At 39.2% G+C, this 25,528-nt stretch overlaps 1 protein-coding gene and 1 long non-coding RNA gene across 2 annotated transcripts in view; one reads left to right on the plus strand and one right to left on the minus strand.

The window, feature by feature from the left end:
- The window catches only part of LOC131461410 (potassium voltage-gated channel subfamily D member 3-like), an 86,094-nt gene extending 60,624 nt beyond the window's left edge, over positions 1-25,470 (plus strand). Inside the window, exons 3-7 of the mRNA XM_058632654.1 lie at positions 6,396-6,558; positions 13,534-13,635; positions 21,041-21,133; positions 22,835-23,088; positions 23,235-25,470. Coding sequence (XP_058488637.1) covers positions 6,396-6,558; positions 13,534-13,635; positions 21,041-21,133; positions 22,835-23,088; positions 23,235-23,478 — 856 coding nt within the window. The 3' untranslated portion in view covers positions 23,479-25,470. The remainder of the gene's footprint in view (positions 1-6,395; positions 6,559-13,533; positions 13,636-21,040; positions 21,134-22,834; positions 23,089-23,234) is intronic.
- On the minus strand, positions 11,195-16,727 carry LOC131461411 (uncharacterized). Its single transcript, XR_009240474.1, has 3 exons — positions 16,592-16,727; positions 16,274-16,329; positions 11,195-16,118 (listed from the first exon to the last, which is right to left on the minus strand). It is a non-coding gene; the product is annotated as an uncharacterized LOC131461411 (long non-coding RNA).
- Positions 25,471-25,528: the final 58 nt, after the last annotated feature.

A 25,528-nucleotide genomic window follows, 5' to 3' on the forward strand; every position in this document is an offset into this window, starting at 1 on the left:
CGAGGTGTGGTCAGGTGCAGCAGAAAGCCAATGTGTGACCAACAAAAACCTGGTCTAAGTCTTAGGTATAGCTTGTTCATGTTTATACATAATGCACGTTCACAAAGCACATGAACTCTGCTTGTTACACACACAGGGACACACTTCAGTGCTGCTCCTCCTCCTCGTCTTCTTCCTCACTTATAGGCAGGTGGACCCTCTGACACTGGGCTTAGTCTGTGTATTTAAATAAGGCCCTTTGTGTCCCAGTGCCTTTTTTGATGTAACATATCCTATTGCCATCATAGATCTATTAGGATCATGCTGTTCCTTTGACACACAATAAAAAAATAAGCAAGGAAAGGTCAAACAAATACAGTTCTGTGAAAAAGTATTTGCCCCGAACACAAAGACAATGATAACCCAAGTAAACACAAAATGCAGTGATTTTAATTTTAATTTTCAAAATTTTCAAAAATGTTGATGATTTTATTTATTAAGGGAAAAAAACAACCTCTGAATGGCGTAAAAAAACAAAATGAAGGTTTTGTGGTCTAGTCAAAGTCCAGACTTGGCATGACCGTAAAAAGGCGGTTCACGGTCAGAAACCCTCCAATATGGCTGAATGAAAACAATTCTGCAATTGCAGTTGTTGCTGCTAACAGTGGCACAACCTGTTATTGGGTTTAGGGGGAAATTATTTTTTCACATGAATCAATAAAATCATCACTTAAAAACTGCATTTTGTGTTTACTTGGGTGATCTTTGTCTCATATTTAAATGTGTTTGGATAATCTGAAACATTTAAGTGTGACAAACATCTGTAACACTGTAAATTCTATCTCAGAGGATTTTTTTTTTGTTCCATCTGCTTAGGATTCTATGTTGCATTTAGCAGGTGGGAAAGACAAAATGTAAGGAAAAATAATAGAATAGTCCTGCTGTTTTTGTACCATCACAATTTGATTGTATCTGTGGCATGCAGCTGTGGAGTTTGAGTGGATCAAAGTATTGCACGTAGCTCTTTAAAAGCACAAAACACAGGGGGTTTATGTTATTATGAGAAATGTAGAAAAACTTGTGGTCTGGTATATTACACAGAGGCAGGCAACAAGTACGGTAGCATATCAGGGCTGTGTCTGAGTAAGAACTTTATGAATTGAATGAAATGTGGCTGTTCAGCTTTTTCGTGGCCTTTCAGTCCGTCTACAATGAACATTCCGGATGAAGTTTGCTGGGACATTCAGGGTGATTGATGTACAAAGATAGAAGATAGAAAACAAGTTATCTCTCCAAGCAAATATGCTAATCATTATAAAGCAGTGCATTTAGAATCATGACTTTCCTTTGATTTACGACACTGCTCCACTTGTTTCACTGCTCCGACGAAAGGAAGATACAGAAATATCATAGCGAAAAAGATCAGCCATCAACACACAGTATTACCGCATGCTGCAGCGGTCATTGTTTACTGTGAGAGTGACTGAATCCAATCATCAACTGTTCCAATCATGGACTATTTGGAACGACAAAAATTAGACCCTCTTGATTACAGGGTGAATGTGAATGTTATAATGAGAGAAAGGCACAGTAGGTTTTTGCCACTGCCAATGAAAGGACGGCCCCAGAGTGAGCTTATTTGGTCCCCACATAAAGTTAATCACGGCTATTTATCACTGAAGTGCTTTGGTTTCAGTCTCACACCCTGTTGTTAACCTACATACTGTGACGAGGGAACTTTCAAACGCGACGGCAGCACAGATGTAGTGATGTTTGAGAAATCCTAGTGGGTACTAAGTGTCTCACAATATGACAACAAAGCAGTCACAGGCAGGAGAATGGTATCGCTCATCTGCTGACAGACAGGGAGTGGAGCAAACTGTGAAATCACTTGTGTGATTGTCCAGCAGCCAACAGCAGGACTCTGCAACAATAACAAGCCCTGTGGTCAGATATCCACTGCTTCAAAATAATCCTTCCTATTTTTGTCTCCCTGCGTTCCTCCTGTCTGCCATGACTTGTCAAACAACAGAAGTAAAGTTTTATTCAGAGGGAAAAAAAACACTTAATCTGAGTATGTATTATGAGAAATAAGTATTGGCTGTATTTAACCCTTAGAACACAGAGCAGTTTCCATTACTATGTTAAAATATATAGAGGCTATAAGAATGTGCAGTATGGAGTGTCTTATATCCTTTTATTCGGCAATCTGATGAAAAAGATTTTTTTTTCTATAACTATATAAACACACCTGAACAAAAAGTACAAAAAAAAGTTCACAGTTCCAAAAATCACTTGGCTGATTTTTATGAACAAAAATGAAAGTCAAAGTCTATTTTTTTTTTTTATTTGTGCACAATGATTGCTTTGTGACCTATAAACTCACACCCACAGGATGTCCACTTAAGGAGTTATGTATTATTCCCACTACAATAAACCAAGGGTGCACCTGTGGCACTGATCTGTGCCACGTTAACACTAAGGGTTAAAAGACTGACGTAGTCTTTGGCGTCTGGAGAGTGAAGCCAATGCAGAAAAGCCTGAAGGTCCTAGGCTAAATAAGCCTACTTGTCACTCAACGTACACTGACTGTAAAGTACAGTAAACATTTTCCTGAGGAGTTTATGGTCTCTGCCTCTAATTTCTGGTCTTTTTGTAACTTAGCATGATGTTAATTTTCTGAATTATTCAAGGTAAAACAGCTACTAAAACAGAGTGATTTAGAATGTGTGTCTCTCGTGTGATTGACAGCAGACTTCTTCCCCAGCTCCACCCTCTTATGCAAATATGGTGTCTTCCAACCCGCTGTCATCCAATGAGCGCTATATACCGCCGCTCTGTCACGAGGTATCTTTCCGTGTCAGAAAGAGACATGTAAACCCACATTTAGACACTCAGAGCAGAGCAGATCCTGTGCATCTGAAAGGCGACGTCAAGGAAACGAGAACAGACTGTCGCTCCTGGTTTAAAAAAAACCCTCAATGACACTGACACTTGGCCAATCTGCACAACTCAAGGCTTCATCGTTAACAACCCAGTGCGTGACATCACAGTGGGCTGTCACTTCATGTATATTCTCTATTACAAGTTCGAACATGATCAGTGAATCGATGGACCCAATCCCCCTGTTGTATCTCTGTCAGCCTCACACCAGGAGCACAGTGAAAGACGGCCACTTTGTTGTTTTAACCATCATCTGTGCACATCATCTTCCCCCTTCTCTCCTCTAAGAGGATTTAAAAAAAGTGTTATGTTCCCTTTCAAATGTACTTGAGCAGAAGACCTGGTTTGAGGCAATAACTCAGCCCCTCAGTGTGTGTGTGGGTAGTGAACAGGAGGTAGTTAAGTCAGTGATCACAGATTTTTTTTTTAATCTAAAGTGGAAGACTTTTATCTAGACTGGAATATTTTCAGGTCTTTCTGCATGAGGGTGGGTTTTCCTCCCACAGTCCAAAAACATGCTACACTCTAAATTGACCATAGGTGCGATTGTTAGAGTGGGTGGTTGTTTGTCTCTATGTGTCCCTGTGATGGACTGGCGATCTGTCCAGTGTGTACCCCGCCTTTCGCTCTGTCAGCTGAGATTGGCCCAGCTCCCCCTGTGACCCTCATGTGGAGGATAAAGCAGTAGACGATGGATGGATGGGTGGATGGATGGAATATTTTCATCCAGAGTGAAAGAAACCCCTCCCCCTCCAGCCCCACACCAACCCCAACCCTAAGAAAATGAAATAAAAGTGAAAATGCAGCATGTCTGTGCAGAGAGCAACCCTTTAGAGGCACAATGGTCAACAGTGCATAGTGCTGACCTCTCAGGAGTCTCATTGAAAAGAAGGATCTTTTGACAAATGCTTTAGTGAAACGTGAACAACCCACTCTTTTCAATGTTTTTTTTTAAGTGGCCCTTGAGGAAATTGATAATATGCAGGACATGTACTCTTCTCTCTTTGCGGAAAGGAACTCTTTTATTTTTCCCCCACAAGGCTATATGTTATTTAATTCAATTTGCTCCACTATACGCCAACATGGCTCACAGCTTTGGTCAGTGAGTTCTTCCAGACCCTTCATTCCATGGCTGGCATGACTTTGTTTTTTTCCTGAATAAGCCGAGTAAATGTCAGTAGTCCTTATCTGGCTGCCTCTGTCCAACTGTTGTCCAGCAGCAGCCACACACCTGTGTAATCAAATTAACAGAAGCCCAGAGGAATCACACTAATAGACATTTAAATGAGACTGTTCTCATGTAAAGAATGAGGGTACATGTTATAGCTTATAATGACCATTAATTGTGTGATTTGTAAGTTTTCCTCTCTTGGCAGTAGAAATTACAAGGGCGTGCCTTGTTATTCCTTATTTCCTCTCTTTTCTCTCTCACTCTTTCTCTCCCCCACCTCTCCTCTGTCCCCTATTTTCCTTTCACAACAAAGATGTCTGGTTCTGAGAGATTATCTTATTATTAAAAGGGACTTAAGGTTGTTTCTCTCCACTGACACCTAGGCCTTGCACTGTGAGATGTGTTAAGCTTAGTAGCATTTTATTAGATGGTGCAACACCTGTTTTGGCACTACGTGACAAGATGTGTCTCCTTTATGAGCATCTAAATCCAGATTAGGAGGTGGTGTGAAGCAAATAATTATTTCATCTTTGAACACAATAGCCATTGTTGTTTATTTGAAATAACTCTTCTATGACTGAAACTTGACAAAAAAAAGAATATTAACCTTTACTTATTTTCACCCTAACCATGATTATTATTTTTTTCCCCTAAGTCGTAGTTTTTGGAAGCAACAGAACAGTGACATTTTGATAAGCTTAAAGGTTATATTTTAAAGATTATGATGACCTTTTTTCTATTTACTCTGTGTAGTCATAGCATTCTGAGCAGGGAATGAAGTCCCTAAGTGGTATATGGCTCCAGCTCTTTATATTTACTGTAAAAAAAAGCTGCAGACAGTAAACTAAATAACTAAACACTAAATACAAATACACTATATTGACCAATATCAGATGGTCACAGACACAAACATCTTGCAAAGTAAGAGAAAAATGTTATTGTTTTAGTTTTAGTTTGTGTTTGTGCTCATGTAGACATTTGAGCCCCACATGGGTCACAGGATCAGTGGAAAAAATATTCAAAATTGAATTATATATTTGGTATTTTATATTAAATTTTCCATATGAGGGTGTTTTTTTTTCATGAGAGACAATGTCTGTGTGTCGCCACAGCGAATAAACCTCCTCCATCTCACCCTGTTCTCTGTATCCATCTCTCTCACACCAACTAACTTCATGTCCTCTTTCATCCGAACCAACCTTGCTATGATTGATGATGGGCCATGGCTGAAGAAGTCTATGCAAAAACGGTCAAGTTTGAAAACAGCGCCTCCTTGTGGTTTTTTATATTTTTGGGAATAACTTTTACACAGATCACCGTACCGCACTCAAAATTGGTGAAAACAGTCAAAACACATGGTAGATGATGCCTGATGAATATGACGACAAATCGTTTAACGGTGTTGCCATGGCAACAATGCAAAGTCAGATTTTTGCGACAAAAAAACAAGCTGCTACAACTTTGCGAATCCTGGTCCGATCTGAACTAAACTTGCTAGGATGTTTGAGAATACCATCTAAGCCTGACCCAAGTCATTTTTTTATTTTCAACCCAACCTGAGCTTGAAACAAAATGGAGATATCAGCCACCAGCCAGATTCGGGTTGGTCAATTACTCAGGAAGTTTGGGAACCACTATCCTAAAGTTGTATCAGTGTAACATGGGTCAGTTGTAACACATTTAATTTCTCCAATCTGGAGCAGGTTAGGAATCACCTGATTCACCTTTGACATGCTCTTTTCAGTACTTATTGGACATGTGAAGAAATAGCACCATGTAGCAAACTTCAAAGAAAATATAGGAAAAAGAAGAAAAAAGAAAAATACTTCATTTATATTTGTAAAGGCAGTACCTGTGTTGTATTTTAACTTATCACACTTAATTCATGCTCATTGTTTGTCTATTTAGATATTTTTTCCTGCAGGTTGCTTAAGCGAAAGTGTTAGCTGTAAGCTGTATGCTAGTTCATGGCTAAGAGTCTGGGTCAGTTGTAACAACAAAATCCTTAATTCATGTTAAATTACATTTCATCCCTGAGATTGTTACAGCTAACCTATGGGGTAAATTGTAACATTTCTCTTCTTGTGTTGAAGACGAAACCATGCATTTTCTGTTTGTGTTGTAGATATAAAAACTACACAATTTAATAGCAGACATGTGTAACTAGTTCCTATCAGATTTTGAATGCACTGGCTTTATAGTGCTCCATCTAAGATCCAGAAATGTCAAAGATGTTACAACTATCCCAGGTCTCCCGTACTTGTGTCGCTATTTTGAGCAACGTCTTTTCTCTCTTGTACAGGTACGGAGACATGGTGCCAAAAACAATCGCTGGGAAGATCTTCGGCTCCATCTGCTCCCTGAGCGGCGTACTTGTAATCGCCCTGCCCGTCCCCGTCATCGTCTCCAACTTCAGCCGCATCTACCACCAGAACCAGAGAGCGGACAAACGCCGCGCTCAGAAGGTTAACATCATTAGCCTTCACAGCTGCTCCTATAGGAACAGGATGTGTAGGTCACACTAAGTGTGCCTGTGTCAGAGGACGTAAACGTTCCTCGTACCTGATCGTACGAGCACATGCTCTTGGGTTTCAAAAGACCAAAGTGGCACAGGATTATTAGAGATTATTAAAATAATTAGAGTGAATGGGAGTTTGATGTGTTTATTGTAAAATTACAGGTGGGTGGATAATAATGACCATGACCTGAAAAACACTTCAAGGGTCTTAATAGATAATTAAAATAATAGCAGTGATTAGGGTAGACGTTTCTTCTTCTTTTTTTATATACAAAATGCATTTGCAACATTTGCAATGAATATCACTGTCAATCTGCTTATGCACACACACACACACATTTCAAGTACCAAATGTTACCTATCCACTCATTACGCTCACCCAGTGGGCTTGACCTTTCTGCAGGGCTACGTAACGGTGTTATTTAGTCAGTGAGCAGCTGCTGATGGCTAATTGAAGAGGGAGAATGTCTGGTTTCGATCCATCGTCATAAAAAGTCCTGTATGTGACTGTTTTTCCTCATTAGATTTAAACAAGTTTTTCCCTTCATCTAATTAAAAAATCACTGGATCAAGATCTTATATTTCTTCACCAGTCCAGTCCAGTTTGTCTCTCAGCAGGTTTATTTCTGAGCAAAATTCCATATATATATATATATATGTATGTATCTGACAGTGTATACAAGGCAACATGCCAGGCGACTCATCTCTTCACCAGCTGTGTTCATACAAGATGGCAGATAGCTGTCGTGCCCCAGGATGTCAACACAGTAAAGAGAGAGGAGCATAGAAAATAATGTGTGAGTGTATTCTGGAATGATATGAGGGAAAAGTTTATCTGAAAGTTGAAGAAGTAGAGTTATTGCAGCTCTGGAATAAAGTCCGCGCTGGATATTTCTGTCACGGTCTGCTAAATCTTGCTTGATCTCAGTGAACACGGATGATGGCACTGGTGCCACTGACTTCTGCAGAGTCTGTTCCTGCCAACACGAGTCAATGTAAACAAACACGAGTCATGTGATGCCATGCTCTAGTGACCTGTGATTGGTCAAAGCCTCCTGTGACAGCTTTAGTTGTAAGAGTAGGTGAATGAGTGTTGTTCTCTCTCAGATCACTTGATTTACTTGGTGCTGAAAGGTCATGATGGAATTATTAACCCTTTAACACTGAGTGTATCGCAGGCGATACATTTGCACAAGCGCACTTTGCCTTACCGTAATTACGCAACGGATTGTGCTATTGGAACACGCCAACATGATTATTACGGTAACTCATGCTGTTGCAGGAAGCTGGAGAATCTGCGTCTGTCACCAGAGGTTTCCATTTATTGGATATTGAGACAAAAACTCAACAAATGTTATTATAAATATGTTTTATACTGTTCAGATTTCAAATGTAGCATACAAAATCTGGTGTTCATTTGCACAGTGTTTTTTATTTAAATAAAACTAAATAATGTGTATAATGTAAAAGACTCACAAAGATAAAACAAAATAATGCCAATTACATTGACTGAAAATATTAATTAAATGAATTAACAATATGGAACCATTTAACATTAAAATAATTATCAGTACCAGTAACTGATTTCCAATCACTATAAAACCCCATATGTACATTGACTCTAAAAACATCAATTCACGTTTATTGCTATTGCACAAAATCAAAACATGTACTAACTCAAAAAATACTTTAGGGTCAATCCACGACGAGGAAAATCCATCAGTTTCAACACCAAGCAAACAGATAAAACACAGACAGAGCTGCTGTGCCTGAGTGAATCATTTGTACATGATGCTGCTTTGCGATGTAACAGTGACTCGCTGTTGACATACTCTGTTGTTCTTGATCAAACACAGACACAGATGTTTCCGAGCATCAGACTTCTATTTTTAGAACCAAGACTATTCTGAAGTCTTTTCATGACACAGCCTTATTTTTGCTACATAATGGATTTATGGGCAGCTGATGGAACCCAGAGGTTTTTATTTTTACACCAAAATGTCTGTGTGGGTATGAATAAAGTAGGGAAAATTAAAATGTAGAGTTGTGAAAGTGTTACAGTCTGTTGTTTGTTTTAAGCTCCATCTACTACATAATCCCCCTTGCACAGAGAGAAAGCTTTGCCCCTTCAGAAAATCCATTATATTTCACGTGCACAGAAAAACTGGTGCTCAGCGTGCAGCAGCAGCAGCTTCCCTGCCCTGGCCTGTGTCGTTTTCTGTTCTTAAAGTGTAATGAAAAAACGTTATTATGTCACCACTTCACTCACCGTGCACCTGCGAGCTGAGTTTGCCCTGTGCAAAACTGGCTTCTCATAGAGAAGTGGCAGCAGCAGTAACAGAGGGAATAAAGTCGATCTGTATTACATTAACTCTGTTCATCAGTTTCCCCTCCTTCTATTTCTGCTGGTTTTCCCATTCCTCTCCACGTCTTGTTCATCTTCATTCTTATCTAACGACAGGCTGCTCAGAGCTCCCACTGCACATATGTTGTCATCTGGGAATTTGACTTCGCAAAACGGTCTAATCATGTACCCATGGTAACTTCAAACTCAGGGAAATATAAAACAGACAATCCCAATTGAATTCCTTAAGAGCCTGTGTGTGTGTGTGTGTGTGTGCGCCTCAGGATAGAGACAAGTGTTTAGTCGCTCACAGGTATGAAGGTACAAACTCTCATTTGAATCTACTTATTTTCCCGATAAGACCAAAAACCTCCCCAGAAGTTGACAGGCTCAAGCTTGATTGTTCTTGTGCACAATGAGCGGTGTGCCATCAGTGCGCCAGTGACTGTTGAAGAAGTAAATGGACTGAGGTCACACTGGTAATGGGAGAGCAAAGTCAAGTGGAACCACACTGAAAAATGGCAGGTTGTCAAGTAGAGGAAAAGGGGGAGGGGGGGGGAGGGGGTGCAGACGATGTGAGGGCAACACAAATTGATAGATAGATTAGATGAGAAAGCAAGGAAGGAGTTAACTGGGAGGGAGGACATGAAGAGACAGTCCAAGAAAAGAGAAAGAGAGGCCGAGTGGGGGAACAGGAAAGTGTCTTTGTGTGGAGTAGTTTCAAGGCTCACTTGTCTTTGGGGTCGAACATTGTGTGCCTTCTTTCCACAGACTGTCTTCCTGTCGGACTGTGGGTGGTCATTTTACAGAATATAGACTTGATTTGCTTGGTCAACCGAGACCAGAGATGAGGAAGTAAAATAATGAGAACACATTATTGTGGAGCTTTGGACACAGTGTTAAGGAGTTAGGAAGTTAGGCTTCCTCTGAAGCCATGAAAAACATACTCCTGCCCACAATTGTATTTGATTACACAAGAAGATTTATGATTAATAATTTGCTTTTCAGGTTTTCAACCTGTCTGCACTTTTAAATTCTAAAAGTGAATCATGTGAATCATTGAGCTTCACGTTCAACACTAATTTCATGCAATCTGTTTTTAGCTATTTCAGTTCCTTCTGATCAGAACAACAATATTCAGTTGGAAATAAATGTTTGTAAACAGGAGGTCTACGACAGTATTGATCCTTCTGTGGCGTCTTTATGCGACTTAGAACCTGCCTCGATTCTTTAGATTGTTTTTTTGACTTCAGTCAAACTTGATCACACCGAGAAAAAAAAAAGCCAATATTTCATCAGTGAGGAGATTTCTTACACGAGAACTGTACTCTATAGCCTCGATCGTTGCAGTGCTCTTGCATTTACAGAGTGAATAAGTTCTTCATAGTTTTGTGTCAAGCGGAGCCTTTGATAAATAATCAGGCAGCTTGTAACGGCCCCATCACTTTTAAATGCATGCTCTTTTTAAACCGAGCTACACTGAGAGATGCGGCTTCTCCTTTATTTCGTTTCTCTTTCACTTTACACGCTGCACACATTTACATATCATTACAGCTCAGACTCCGGCAGTTCTGTTCACTTCTAAAATAACTTTATGGGATAGAAAAAAGCAGGAGGACAAGGTTATATAAATCTCTCATCTTACATGTCCAGGAGCTTCTGAAGCAGCACTGTATCATATATTTGTCTTTTTTTTTTTTGAGAAATAACACTATTTTCTCTCACATTTCCAGAGGTAGAAAGATTACTGAAATATTGTTCTCAAGTAAAAGTACCACTATGTTGATAACATTTCACTTAAGTACAAGTACAGGTCTAAAAATATACTTATAGCTTATTTAAGATTTACTTTAAATTTTAGTTACTTTTTTTAACAAGGTCTGGGTTTTTTCTTGTGTTGTGCAAAAACGACAAGGGGACACAAATCTCACATTAATTAAAGGCTAACCTTTACAAATTAAAGTGCTGACAGAATAAAATGTGTAAACAAATAATGTATCAGTCAACGTGGGTCAAAGGTCACAAAATTAGTGCCAATTCACCTTTCCTCATCATTCACTGCCAAAGTTTCCAGTGTGTCAAATTGTTGATGTGATTTAAAATGTAGTGAAGTACAGTACTTCACTACATACTTACATACAGTACCAGAAAATCATACTTAAGTAAAAGTGAAATTAGTACACAAAAAACCTATTCAATTACAGTAACGCAAGTAAATGTAATTAATTGATTTCTTCCTCTGTTCATTTCTTTAAGGATTTAACTACATATAGGAAGGATAATGTGCAAGTTTTATTTTTTTTATTTTCTTAATTTTCCACTCATAAATGTTGGAAAAGTAAACTTCAAGGATTCATGGTCATTCAAAAGATTGTAATAAACTGCTCAGCCTCTAAAGGGGAGAATGAGCACACATGAATAAATCATCTACTGTATTAACTGTAATTATCTCATTGGCTGACAGACCTCATGTTTTCAGTTAAATTATTTTTTTCCCCTGATGACTGGTGGTTTTATCTCAAGGTGAAGTTTGAAGGTTTTGTATCTAATTCTGATAAATGCTGCAGTTTCAAGCAGATTCTCCGTTATTTATTTGGATCGTCATTACCTTGAGCCTACTTTCTAAGCTTCACATAAAATTAAAATATAAACCAGCAGCAAAATCAAACCACGCTGTGTCAATGGAACAAGATAAGGCAAAGCTTAGGAAATAAATAACAAAGAAGGTACAATTGAAGAGAAGGAAATACAGAAATTAATGAGGAAAGTTTGAAACTTGTGAACTCAGGTCTTTCAGTCTTCATATGCTTCATTTGTTAATGAGTTGTTTTTCTCAGCGAAATCTTTGGTAAAACAGCCAAAAACTCTAAAACTGTACCAAAACAGAGCCACATCATGTTTGACATTTCATCTCTGAAACAAAATACAGTTTCTGTGGATTGGTTCCAGTTGAGCAAAATCTTGTGATGGGTATGATTTGTTAGACCAGTTTGTGGCAACAGTTTCGGAAAAAGGCCCTTTTATGTGTCTGTGTGCACAGAGCAAGACAGACAGAAATTATTAACAAAGCTGTGTAAGAACACGCCTGGCCTGTATGAACCCATGACAACTGACACCTCTGGGAGAAACTGCTCCTCTCACACAACATCAGCGCCACTCTAATGGCTGACGAGGAGCAAATGCGGCCTGAAGCCAGGTTACAGAACTTTGTGGAAAGATTTCCCCAAAGAGCATAAATGCAGTAATAGCAGCACATTAATGGGCCTGGTTTCAGAATTGAATGTTCCACACAAATACACTGCAGATGGACTCTTTGGGTAGCAACATAGAACATTGCTATTATTGAGTAGTGAATGTTGCTTGGTGCTTGGAGGTCAAGGCACTTTTTTTTTTTGTTATTTTGTTTCATTTTCTCTGCACTCAGCTCCACTCCGATTATACATTAGAGAAATATTTCCGATTTTCCTCCAAGTACAATTAGAGGAAGCTCACATTCCACAGTTTGAGAACCATGGCTCTATACTAATCATGTCCAAAGTCCGGGCCGTGGGCCAATCATGGCCCTCGATCAGATTTTGTATGGCCCGCAGCTTCACTTTTACAATGCATTATTTTTGTCCGGGAGTGACTGGGACATTGGCATGTAACAGGCCATAGTGTAGAAGGCCCCCAGTCCAGAATAAACCCAGGATTAAAGCGGCCTATACTAGATTATACCCCGGGTATATTATGGCCTAGGCCGCTTTAACCCTGGAGTATAAATTGGCCTAGGCCAGACTATACCCGTTTTGTGTAAAGAGGTTTTGAATGTATTTACACAAGAATGACTTAATTGTTCAACATTTTATTGCGGTTTCAGCTGTGCCATGTTAGTTAAATCTCGAACTAAGACCACAACCCTGAACGAGACAAAACTTCATTTCAAAATACAAGGCGACAATCTACCACATCAATATCACCCTGAGAAAATGTGAAATGTCAAATGTTTGAGACTTGTTTTGGAAAAATGTATGAAACTTACTAAAATAGCTGGTGACTTCTATATCCTACATTGTGTTAGGTTACTGATGACAAAAGCTAATTTCGAGAACATGTTTTATCTTCGACTAAAATATTGATTATTCTAGCCTGGGCCGATCTATACCCAGGTTTATTCTGGGCAGGGGTTAATTTGGTCTGTTAGTCTTTTTTTCACTCCTGTGTGGCTTAGGTTTGGTTACATTGCCATTTAAAAATGATAGTTGTGACAACGAAAATTATAATAACATTGGCCCCTGGAAATCTTCACATTATCAAATCTGGCCCTCGTTAAAAAAAAACAAAAAAACAATGGCATTGTGCCGGAGTATAATATAAAACAAATAAAACAGGGGAATGGAGTAACAAAGACCAACGCAGCAAAACTGCAATGTCATGACGGCAGTATAGCAGTAGCTGTGAAGATTTGTACAGAGTTTGAATGATGACTTTGCAGATTTTCACTATTAAATAAGACATTTGTCATCCTCTATGAGCTTCTGCGCACGCAGTCTGACGCTGTGACCATGTTCTCCTTCTTCTTCTTCTTCCCATACTCAGAAAACCAGACTGACCAGGATAAGAATAGCCAAGTCCAGCAGTGCCAACGCCTTCATCCAGAGGAAACGCAACGGAATGCTCAACGAACTGCTGGAGCTGACGGTGAGAAAGACCTCTGACCCTCTGAGACACCAGTAGGCGACATGATTACTAGGAAGTCATTTTAAATGCGTTCATTAGAAATGACAACAAATGTAATTCGTATGAGAGATCGTTATGCTGCTCCTTGTCAAAAAGCAATCTACTAATTATTTCAGTTCACTGCAGCTCAAGAACTCGGAGGCAGCAAATTCATATACAGTAGTCGACAAACGCACGCATCTGCTCAAACAATCTCAGCCGTAATTAAGCAGAGGGTCATTTAAAAATCACTTATGAGTGCAGCTGACGTTTGACGTCATAACATCTGTGTTGATTTACCACACAGGGATGCAGAGGAGCAATGAAAGCGTCAATGAAAGCAGAAATCATTGATATCAGAGGTTATTTTTTTTTTTTACTTATTCTCACGTTTGTTCAAAGAGGCTGGACACAAACGTTATCTGTCCTCACACACTCTTCACACGGGACAAAAAATAAAAGTCTTTTACATCTTCTTTAAGATAATAAACTGTGATGTTCCCCTCTCTGCATAGCTGATAGATAATTTCTGTAGAAATAAGACCGAGCCCAACCAGAACATGAGGAATTCTATCTCAACCTGACACAAGCCTGATGCATTTAATCTGAGTTTAAACATGTGCACAGATAAGAAAATTAACAAGGTCAGCCAACTTGACCATACCTGACTTAAACGGAAATATCATTTCAAACTGTTTGGCAGAACCTGACTCATCCCAACGGGGCTTTTCATGGACAGTTTTGTATACATAACACAAACTCATCAATAGAACGGTGATATGGCTTATAGAAAGTGTTCATTTCTATTTATGGAATAATGCGTTTAAAGTAAAGCAAGTCTACATGCTGATGTGTCCTTGGGCAAGACACTTAACCCTCAGTGCTCACGCAGCACGGATCTGTTCCGCAGGTGCACCCATGGTAATTTGCCGGTAATGGGGGTGTGTTGATACTGTAGGTATTACTGTAGGTAATTTTCCAAATTCAATCTGATTTTAAACATTTTGAGTACTTTTTGCTCAGGTGTGTTTATATAGTTGGTGATTTTCTTCTCATCACATTGTCTAAAAGGATATAAGAAACTCTAAATTGCACATTCTGTATATACTGTATGATGGTCATCAAGACTAGAAAAGTGCGACATAAATACAGACCATTTTATCTTAGCACAAAAAAACTATAAAGCTGCATTCTCACCTACACATCACTCTAATGTTTGACAGTGGCGCAAATCAGTGCCTGACATGGCAGACTTTGAAAAACCATCAGCACAGGGGAACAGGGTATAGTCTGAGAGCTCTGTTGATGATGTACTGTGAGCTTAAATGCATGAATGTGATTTGATTGTCTAGTGCCTGTCTTCTCAACTTCTGCCACATGCAGCACTTGCAAAGCAACAATGCAATTTGGCAGCACTTGATGGCACCACATTCAATGTGAATGGGCAGCATTTCATTTGACGACTGTAAAAATGGAGAAACAGTTAACAAAGGTTTGTCCAAACAAAAAGTCACAACATACTCGTGTACCAGAACCTCTACAATTACAAATAAAGACTAATTTATTTAAATCATACCATGACCTTTTGCAAAACAGACCTGTTCTGAAACATCGAGATTCACAGTTGGACTGACGCATGACACAAATCACAGATGTCAACCAGGCATCGATTAGACAATAGCAGCAGTCACGCTGGTATCCACTAATATGTGTTATGCTTTATTGTCTATTTTCCTCTAAATGGGAATTTATTTTTCAAAATTGACATCATGTGCATTTGAGGAAGATGTGAAACTTACCAAGAAGTGTGCACATCTTTCCATAGACTTCCACTCATACCGTGTTCTTTTTGCAGCAAGCCGTCACAGCTCTAAAATTATTTTTTCGAAATGGACGACTACGTCCATCTATGATTGATACGTTAACTCCAAAAAAGTGGTTCTCTGTAACACCTATCTCAACGATCGGAATACAGGTTTTAATCTTTAATTTAATGCTAAGCCAATCACTAAGGTCTGACTACTAGAGCAAGGTGGATGACTAATGACACATACTCAAAAGGTTTGGTTGAACATATATATATATATTTGGATTACCACAAGTGCAGCACAACCTGTCACTTTCAACCTGGTAAATCACATATATTTAATAAATGAACATAGATGACATTATATACAAAATACAATGGGCCCAAAACGAAAAATAATAAACAAAACACACCCCTAGCGTGAGCCCACACTTTTAAATTGTGTGGGTCCAGTGATAATGTCTCTCTCCTTACCGGATGTGCAAAGGAGCAATTAAGTGCAAATCTGTCCTACCACTCAAGCAGATTCAGTAAAGTTCACAGTCGGTCCAAAGAATTTCCTCTGATATCAGTTGACATCACAGTGGATCCTGGTGGGGTAGCTTGCCATCTTTGGACCGGATTGGTGTTGAATCATTCATCATTAAAAAAACCTGACCTGTATAACACAGTCAGAGTAAAATTCAAAGATCTACTTTCAACTTTCTTATTTTATCTTAATGCATACTAACAAATTAATTATTAATTCAATTTCACAGTATAGACCAAAAATCACAAAACAACTCAAAATCATTGTTAAAGATCATTTCTTACCAAAGTCAATAAGAAACAGGGCTCTTCTGAAGCGTCAAAACGAGGAGTCGGAGAAACTACAGAAAATAAAACCCTTTTTTAAAGTGCATTCATTGCACAGTAAACACAACTATGCTCGGTGCACTAACACACACACACTTTATATCATACATACAAACTATTGTCTTCACATACAACTTTACAGGCAGCTAGCCTGTACAAAATACAACTTTTACAAATACACATGCAACAAACGCCCGGCTAACTGTGGTAGCCATTAGCATGTCATCATCGTGAGTTTAGCTTAATATTTTCTCATTCAAAACCGAATTAACTCACCAGGAAGAGTCCCAATAAATCCAGAAAAGTACTCGAACAGAACAACGTTCGTTTGACAAAGACCTTCCTAAAGTAATGCATCCACGGTTCCCAACATGAAGGACCGGAGGTTCTTCCTCCCTCTCTCTGATCTTCCTACCTGCCTTGCCGTAAGCACAAGGGGGCGGAGCCCAAACTCTGTTTACTCCACGGACTATCGGAAATACCAGTTTCCTGCTCTTATTTCAATCAGCAGCAGATACATTGCGCCCATTCACTCTTAATAATAAACATATTTTTCTACAGAACTTAATAACAAACAGACAGACTTTTCGACAACATTCTGAATACACAGACACCCTCAGTAACTCTCTAGGGTTACATCTCCATAAAACGTTAGGTTAGTGGGTTAAACAAACAATTTATAACACATCAGCGAACTGAGTGAAATTTCAAGGTTAGCTCTCTTGTGGTGTTGACATTGAGACAACGTTGTCCTTAGCTTGTCCTTTAGCTTTTGTGTGCCATGGCTCCATACGTCCGACTCTCCAAGAGAAAAAGCTTATTTTTCTAAGATGTCTAACTTTAAATGATTTGCTGATCTTTTTACAGTTCATCCACTTACAGACAACAAAGATCCGCCACTGTGTTCCCTTTGTTCTTTTTCAAATTGACTCCTCCCTACTGTTTTTTTTTTTACATATTACAACCATGGACAAATTTGCCTGGTAATGCATGAGCAAATTACCTATATGTTTCCCATTCAGTCCATCATTCTTGCTTTCAGTCATACACTCCCCTTGCAGATGGTTACTAAAATCCATTTGGATGTAATCGAGTCCAGTGTGAAAGCTCATGGGTGTCTGGAAGTGGTTAGAATTATCATATAAATGCCATCTGTGAGTGCTGAGAGACCCCCATCCCTCTGTGTCTCTGTGATGAGGCTGCCAGCGTCCTGGCACATCAAATTATGGTGGTGCCACTGCTGTCAGTCAGTCATGGTGCGTGGGTCTGGTGTGGGAGTGAGTGTGGACGTTTGACAAAATGACTGGTTCGCTCATAAACTATAGTTAGATTAGAAGTTTACAGCTGATCTTTTTCAGTTTCCCTGCAGAGCCTCCCTCCCCCGACAGCTCCTCATGTGTTACACAGATCAGAGCCTTGTTATCATACCGGCTGATTTGTTGATAATCACGTCAACATTTTCTTGGGTGCTGTTCACTTCATTTTAGCTGTTCCCTTAAATTTGACTGGATTTCTTCACTTTAAGTTTAGTTTCAGACCTCTGAAGGAAACACTGCCAGCATCACAGATTTGTGGTGCTCGCTGGCAACAATCTCATCACACTGCTAAGCCATTCCAGGAATATGGCAGCAAATGTGGATGGGATTAGATGAGCACAGCTGTAAGAATGAACAATGAGCAATCTAGAGATGAAACAGTTAATCATGGTGTAATTAATTTCCTGGAAAACCATGCAGTCAAAAACTGCTGTATTGATAATTTTTAAATCAATACAGGCAATAAAATGATTGACTAAACAAAGCTTCAGTGCATTGACACATAAATCATACAAAAACTAAACAAAAAACTGAGCCAGAGATGTTTTTGTGATACCTTTAGTACCACAGTACAACCCTGCAGTATAAAAGAGAATATAAATGTTTTACTGATGTACTTCATAATGTGTAGTCACCATTATTATACCCTGCCACACAAACTTTTATTGTCTCTGCTATGCCATAAATGTATATAATGATTTATTATATTTATTATTATATATTTTTTTACTGTCTATCAATCACCTCTTCTCCTTTTCAGTACCAGGGTCATTGCAGTTGTAACCTAAAACTACTGTATATTGGCAAAGTGATTCTCGTACATGCCGACTTTGCAGAATGTCTGTGTTTTACTGCTCAAACATAAAGTAAAATATGTAAAGTGTGCAGCTCTAGTATCAGCCTCACAGGAAAGTCCAGCCTCTGTGCAAATCTGTGGCACATTACTTGACCAGTGTGAAAATAAACTGCAGATAAGAGTGAGTAAACAGAAGAACAGATCTCAAAGTAATGGAGTGTCATGTCGTGTTTCAACTATATGGTCCTAGCTCGCCTCGACTCTGCACAGTTTAGTTAGTTTTCCATTACAATATAGTTCCTCCTCAACGTGGGCGGAGTCAGTACTGCACGGCTGCATGAAAGTGCCGTGACTTTGTTTTACACACGACAAACTAGTGACTCGTGACTTGTAAAGCAGTTGTTTTCAGTGTAACTGAATCATTAGAATCAGTTAATTAAAAATGTCCATGACCGGATCACAGACTCCGTCTGACACAGTCGCTGAACTGAAATACAGAGGCCGGGATCTCACTATCGCAGACTTTCAGCAGCGCTATCGCTAAATACACCAGACTCCTCTGTTAAATGGTGAGATTTTAGACATTTCCTTGGTAATTGTCTTTTTAAGACACTCTGACCAATCAGTGGACGGCAGTCTGACGACGTCACGCATAGTATCGCCTCAGCTCGCTTGGAACCTCATCAGAGCAGGTACTAAAAAAAGTACCAGGTACCATCGCTAGTGGAAACACAAAATAACTGTGCTGTGCCGAGGCGAGGCAAGGCGTACCACACTAGTGGAAAAGGGGGTTTAGTGGGAAAAGTAACCTTGATGTAATCGTTCAATTTTAAATGTGGTCCCTTTCAGAGCTCATTCCTAAAATGTGCCATCCCATTACTGTATGTGACACAGTCCATTACTGATGATGGTACTGTTTTTTAGATTTTAGGAGACAATAGAAATTTGTGATTTCCCCAGGCACCTTTGTCGTTGCAATTAATTCTGCACATCAAAGGACTGACATTTAAAACAGTGTTGATCCAGGACTACTGAATACCAAGAATCACAGTGTTAATTACTCCTGGGAGTCTAATTTCAATTGTTTCATTTAAATCAGAAAATTTGTTTTGAAATGAAAAAAAAATGGCCACATTTGGGAATCTTGTTAAAGCTGTCAGGCAGCTATAAAGTCTAAAAGAAACATAATTTATTACAACAAAGAAAGGCGTCCTTCAGTGAATTCATTGCAGAGAGATGATAGAGTGGGGGAAATGACATTAAAAGGTGGTTGATTTGTAACTGAAGTGCTCAAGGTCAGGAGGACAGAAACATGGGAACATTAATACAAACTGTAAAATATTCATTGTTTAATATGATCTAAAATGCAGTATTATGATACATAGTTTATCTAGGATAGTATAGTAAAACAAGGCATTAACACATGAGTTAGTAAGTAACACATGAGTTAGTAATCTAAAGTTAGCAGTTTCAAGTTCCGCCTGCATTTACAACCTTAATTTAATCCCAACATTAGAATAAAATGCTTTGGTCTGTGTTTACATCAGCTGAATCATAAGTGGCCGCTGAGAAGGTTTACTACTGAAATGAGAAAGTATTCAAATATGTTAATGTGGTGACGTTACAGATCAGCTTGTCTCTTGTCTTGCCTTGACAGTACGTCTCTCTCTCTCTCTCTAAACTATACAAAATGTCTTTGATAGTGTTTCTGCCAAAGGGTAAATCCACACAGAGACATCAGAGGGTTTATTGTTCTCCTCTTTCCATCACTGTACTGTTCATGTGTGGAATCTGAATGAAGGCTCCTTGGGCTGGATTGCCTCCCACCCAAATCCTTTGAGGGACAATGCTCACTGCGGGGAGATAATTAATTAGTTTTTTTTCGGTTTTCATGTTATTTGGTTATTGTGATTAGTTTGAGACGAAGCTTCAATAGACTCTCCGCTTTGAAACAAAGTCCTGTTTGGAGAAACAACAAAAAAAACTTTCTGATTTTGTTGTTTTTCAACCATGTTGTTTTTCTCTCGTCTGAAAGCGTCAGAAATCAATAACTGTTCAGCCTCCTGGGGCATCCAATATGACTCCACGGTACCTACATGGAGAATAAAGTAAAAGCTAGCAACAGTGCAGTTTTAGAAATTTATGTTGGTTAACATAATCTCCAGGAGGAAGTTATTTAGAGGTATGCTTACTCAAGCTAAAGCAATAACAGTGCTAATGACACAAGCGTTGCACCATCGGGGGGAAATTACAAACACACCTTTTTGCCAAAAGCAGATCCAAGGCTGAGAGAGATCAGTTCACACAAAGCAGATATGTGCTTTGTAATGTGACTAATTGGCCGGTAAATGACTTGAGAGCCAACAGCAGGAGTCCCTGGTACCTGCTCGTAATGGAAATGAGAGTGAAAGCGACAACCACGAAGAAAGACAGTTCAGTAGAAAAATGAGGCTTATGGAGTGAAACGAAAGCATCGCATCGCTGACTTTCCATTACTGATGACAAAGTTCATATTCAGATTCTTCTGTAAATACCATAGTCATTTCAGCAGCATGTTTATTATGCACAGAGTCATCAATGTCTAATGTGTGTGTGTGTGTGTGTGTGTGTCAGGGTACAGAGGAAGATGAGCAGAAGCTGATCAAGTCCATGTCTCTGTTAGAGAGTCAACACCACCACCTACTGCACTGTCTGGAGAAGACCACTGTGAGTAAACCTCTTTTACAGTTTATACACGGAGACATCCATCCATTTTCTACCACTTTATCCTCCACATGAGGGTCAAGGCTGTGCCAATCTCAGCTGACATAGGGCGAAAGGCGGGGTACGCTCTGGACAGATCGCCAATCCATCACAGGGACACATACAGAGACAAACAACTATTCAATCTCACACCTCAATTGGTCAATTTAGAGTGACCAATTTGCCTAATCCCCATGTATTTGCACTGCGGGATGAAACTGGAGAACCTGCAGAAAACCCACGCACACACAAGGAGAACATGCAAACTCCATGCAGAAAAGGCTCTTGTTCTTTCTGCAAAGGCAAGAGTGCTAAATGTAAATGTAAAAATGAATAATTTAAGCCAGTCATGATTTCAAAGATCTCCTCACTGACGCTAAACAAGTCAAACCGCTCCAAACTAATTTTCCCTGTGACTTTCAAAAATCCTCCACAGAACTAAATCTAAATGGACTATGTGGAAAGTTTAACTGCGCTCAAAGATGTTGATCATGTCGCAGTGAATCCCATTTCACACAGAGGATTAGGGTTTTCAGTTTCGTGCATCATCTTGGAGATATTATTGTTGATGTTATACAAAAGATTTGGGGTTTGTTTAAAACATAATATGTAAATGTACTAAATGATTATTTCCCTATCACGTACTTCATATATTCACATTTAATAATTACTGTTTTCGTGTATCTAATACTTTTTTTACATTACTTTATGATTATTTGATTTCAAAATGGCAATTGGTAAACTTTAGTAACTTTAAATTTTAACAAATGTATGTTACGTTCAGACCGATTCGGTCCACAAGACTCACTCTGTGTTTCTCAGTATAACCGTGTTTAGCTCAAGGTTATTAAAGTTAATGAAAACTAACAAGGTATAAACTAAGATTGAAAAAAAAAAATTACTTACTGAAATAAAAATTAAAAACTAGTGTTTGAAAAAAGACTGAATTGTGTTTTTATAAAACCAACTCAAATCCTTTTGGGTTCATGTGAAGTGTATTTATTTTTTCTCTGTTGGCAATTTTGAAAGTTTGTATCTTCATTCATAATAAATTTTGTTTACAATGTTGGACATAAGGCTCTGCAAGATAAACATAACATTTGTTATGTAGTCAATTGGGTCGAGTTGGTTTATCTCAGAGAATCAAACCTCTCATCTCGTCTTTAGTCTGTTGGCTGTTTGATTTTTACCTGACACACAAACTGCCTCTGACCTCAGCACTATGATGCACATTTTGCACTTCAGGCTGATTTATTGTAGACTGTTATATTTGATTCAGAGATAAATGGCATCTTTTGTTGGGTTTTTCATGACACACAATACTTATTATGACCTTTTTGCATCTTGCATACTATACTAAATACTATTAATCAAACCCGCTCTATTTTAACCCAGTCATTTTAAAAAGTCAAAACTAAATAAAAACTAAAACTAATGGAAAATCCCAAACTATTATAACCTTGGTTTAGATATCATGTCACCCTGCAAACAGTGAAGTGAGGTGACTACACATATGCATCTGTCATAGAAGAAAACACTTGACTACTTTAGTGCAGTGTATGAAATTACATTAATATATTAGCAGGCAATTTGTATTTAATTTGTTTGTCTTCTCCCTTCCGCTCTTCCTTTCTATGAATCCACCAAACCGTTTCTTCCTCCCAGGCTCACGAGTTTGTCGATGAGCTCATGTACGAGCAGAACTTTTTAGAGTCAGCACTGCAGACGTATTCACCACGCAGCCCGTCCACATCCAGCCACGACAGCTCAGTGGCTTCCTGCTGCGGCTGCAGGGCCAAGAAAAACACTCCTCTGCCCAGCGTCGGCACCAGCCATCCTATAACGACACAGCAGGGGCCCCTCCAGGAGCTCAGTGCTATGCACATACAATGTGGTGACCCGTCGTCGCACACTGCCAGGTGAGTGTCAGCAGCAGGAACACACACATATCAAAAGGAGGGTTGTGAATTCACTGATGTTAATGTGGTTCAAGTGGTGATATCTCAGTCCACAATTCCCTCTGAGGCCTTTTTTATTGTTGATCAGTCTCTTTCTTCTCCTCCAGTCGTTCGAACCTCAACCTGAAAACCGACAACAGTGGCAGGATCAACTGCAAAAGCGGCCGGATCACCACGGCGATCATTAGCCTCCCGACACCCCCAGCTCTGACCCCTGACGGTGACGGACTCCACGGGCCCCCACAGAGGAGGCTGCCCCCACCAGGTCACCATGTGGCCCCGCGCATCCACACCATCCAGACAGCAACCAGCTCAGCTGGCGCCAACATCGTGAAAATCTCTGCTCTGTGACTGTAAGGAAGGAAAAAAAGAGGAGGAAAGTGTCACTACAGCGTTGGACGTATCATGTCCGATCTCACGGGTCAAGCAGGAATGGCACTGTGAGTCATTCGTTGATGTTTAAGAGATGACAGACGGGGTCTGACGGCACAGGATTGTAAATACGTGCACCGAGCATCGCGCACTCGTCCTGTCGTGTGTGTGTGTGTGTGTACTGTAGATACAGGCGGAAACCGCTGCATTTCTAATAAACAGATGATTCACAGGGAGTCCTGTGAGAAAGACTGGGAGACATCGCTCGGTCAGCATGTCCATTCATGTCGATAAACCACAACATCACCGGGAATGTCAAGTGAATTCATCATGAAATAGTGAAAAGGGGTGTTTTTGTTGACTTTAACTGTGCTTTAATGAGACGAAGAATAATAGACGGTGTTTACTTGAATTTGACTGGGTCCTGTTTGTGTTCTGTGTTTTCCGTCTTAAGCATTTCAAGGGAAAAAAAAGAACTTGAAACCACATCAGTGGATTTTTCCAAGAATGAAAAGTGTTCAGTTTATTTTGTTGGAAAATCACACATCACAAAGACAGAAAACAATCCTGTTATATTTATTCCCGTCATGTTTCTCATCATGCTTGATTTCTGACTGGAGATTAATTACAGGGAGGGTTTACAGGTTTTCAAACTGATATGAAAAAAGAAGAATTGTTCTTATCCTGAAACAAACACAGGAGAGGATAAGGTTTGACATTGTGTTCCTGCCGTCAACAAATCACATGATAAGATTTAAGTCTGCTGACCTCTGCCTCCTCTCCATCCTCCACACCTGCAGGCAAAACGTCGGCAACAGAGCTTTCAGCGGTTCCTGTTTCACCAGGAACCAACTCTGGAGTCGTTTAAATTCAATGTTGACATTTGTTTTTGTCTTTTTTTTCTATCTATTGTTCCTGGTACCGTGACCTTGGTATTTTGTGAAAGGCGCTTTAGAAATCAAAGTTGTTATTATTTAAAATTATTTTATTATTTTAAAATAAAATCCTTACACTTTGATGCTTTCTGTTCCACCATGATTGTGACAGAAACAACTGAGTGTACAGTGGCTGCATGAGGTGGCATTTTAAACCAAATGTATACTTTTCTTTAAAAAAAAATAAAAATCTTTTTGTACAGTTTCAAACAGCTACATGAGATTTATGTGATATTTGTAATGAATTTTAAAAAAGGGCGCCCAAATGGGTAAATGCGTAATAGATAGATTCATTAATATTGAGGTTACTGAGCTTCATTTACATAAACTGCACAATCGCCAGATGTGATGAAAACAGCTGATAAGTGGCTCGTGATATGGGATGATTTTTTTGTCATCGATTGATCTCAGCGATGGTCACATGATGGCAGCACAGAGCCCTGGTCTGGTTTATGGCCTTACTCCTGTGTGAAGATGTTATTTTTTTTCTCGTGTGCTATGTGCTCATCGTCAAATAAAGAGTGTGTTTATGTTTCCTTTGCTTAAAAAGAGGAAGAAAAAAACAGTTGTTTGTTGCTGTATCGGTGAACCTTTCTGTATTCTGTTATGTTTTGAAAACCAAGGTGAAAGTATCCTCTGTGAGAAGTTCTCGTACTTTCTTTGCTGCTATTGTTTTTTTCAAAAAAAAGTACAAGCCTTTAAGATATTTTTTCTTCTCACTGTTTGTGCTGAGAATGACGGCGTGTGTTCATGTTCATGCTCAGATTGTTCATCATTGTCACGCTTCAGCTGTTTTTTCAGAGAAAACTCTTTTCTTACGTCTGTATGACTTACTGTACGATGGCTTCTTGTGATGAAATGGACTTCAGATGGCGCTGTTTGGCTCTCTTTCTTTGAGAAAAAAAAAGAGTTGTTGTTGGCATATTTTTATCCTTTTAAAAAAGCGTTTGTGTTTTTTTGTTTGTTTGCTGTGTTTACAGTACAATGTCAGTTTGTTTGTTACAACTATGACTCGTGAGATGAAAATTAAAACCTGCTGCAGAAAAACAAGTGTGGTTGTTGTCGCTCCTGAGAAATATCTCAGTGAAATATTT

Source organism: Solea solea, chromosome 6 (genome assembly GCF_958295425.1).
Source record: "Solea solea chromosome 6, fSolSol10.1, whole genome shotgun sequence".
Classification (NCBI taxonomy): Eukaryota; Metazoa; Chordata; class Actinopteri; order Pleuronectiformes; family Soleidae; genus Solea; species Solea solea.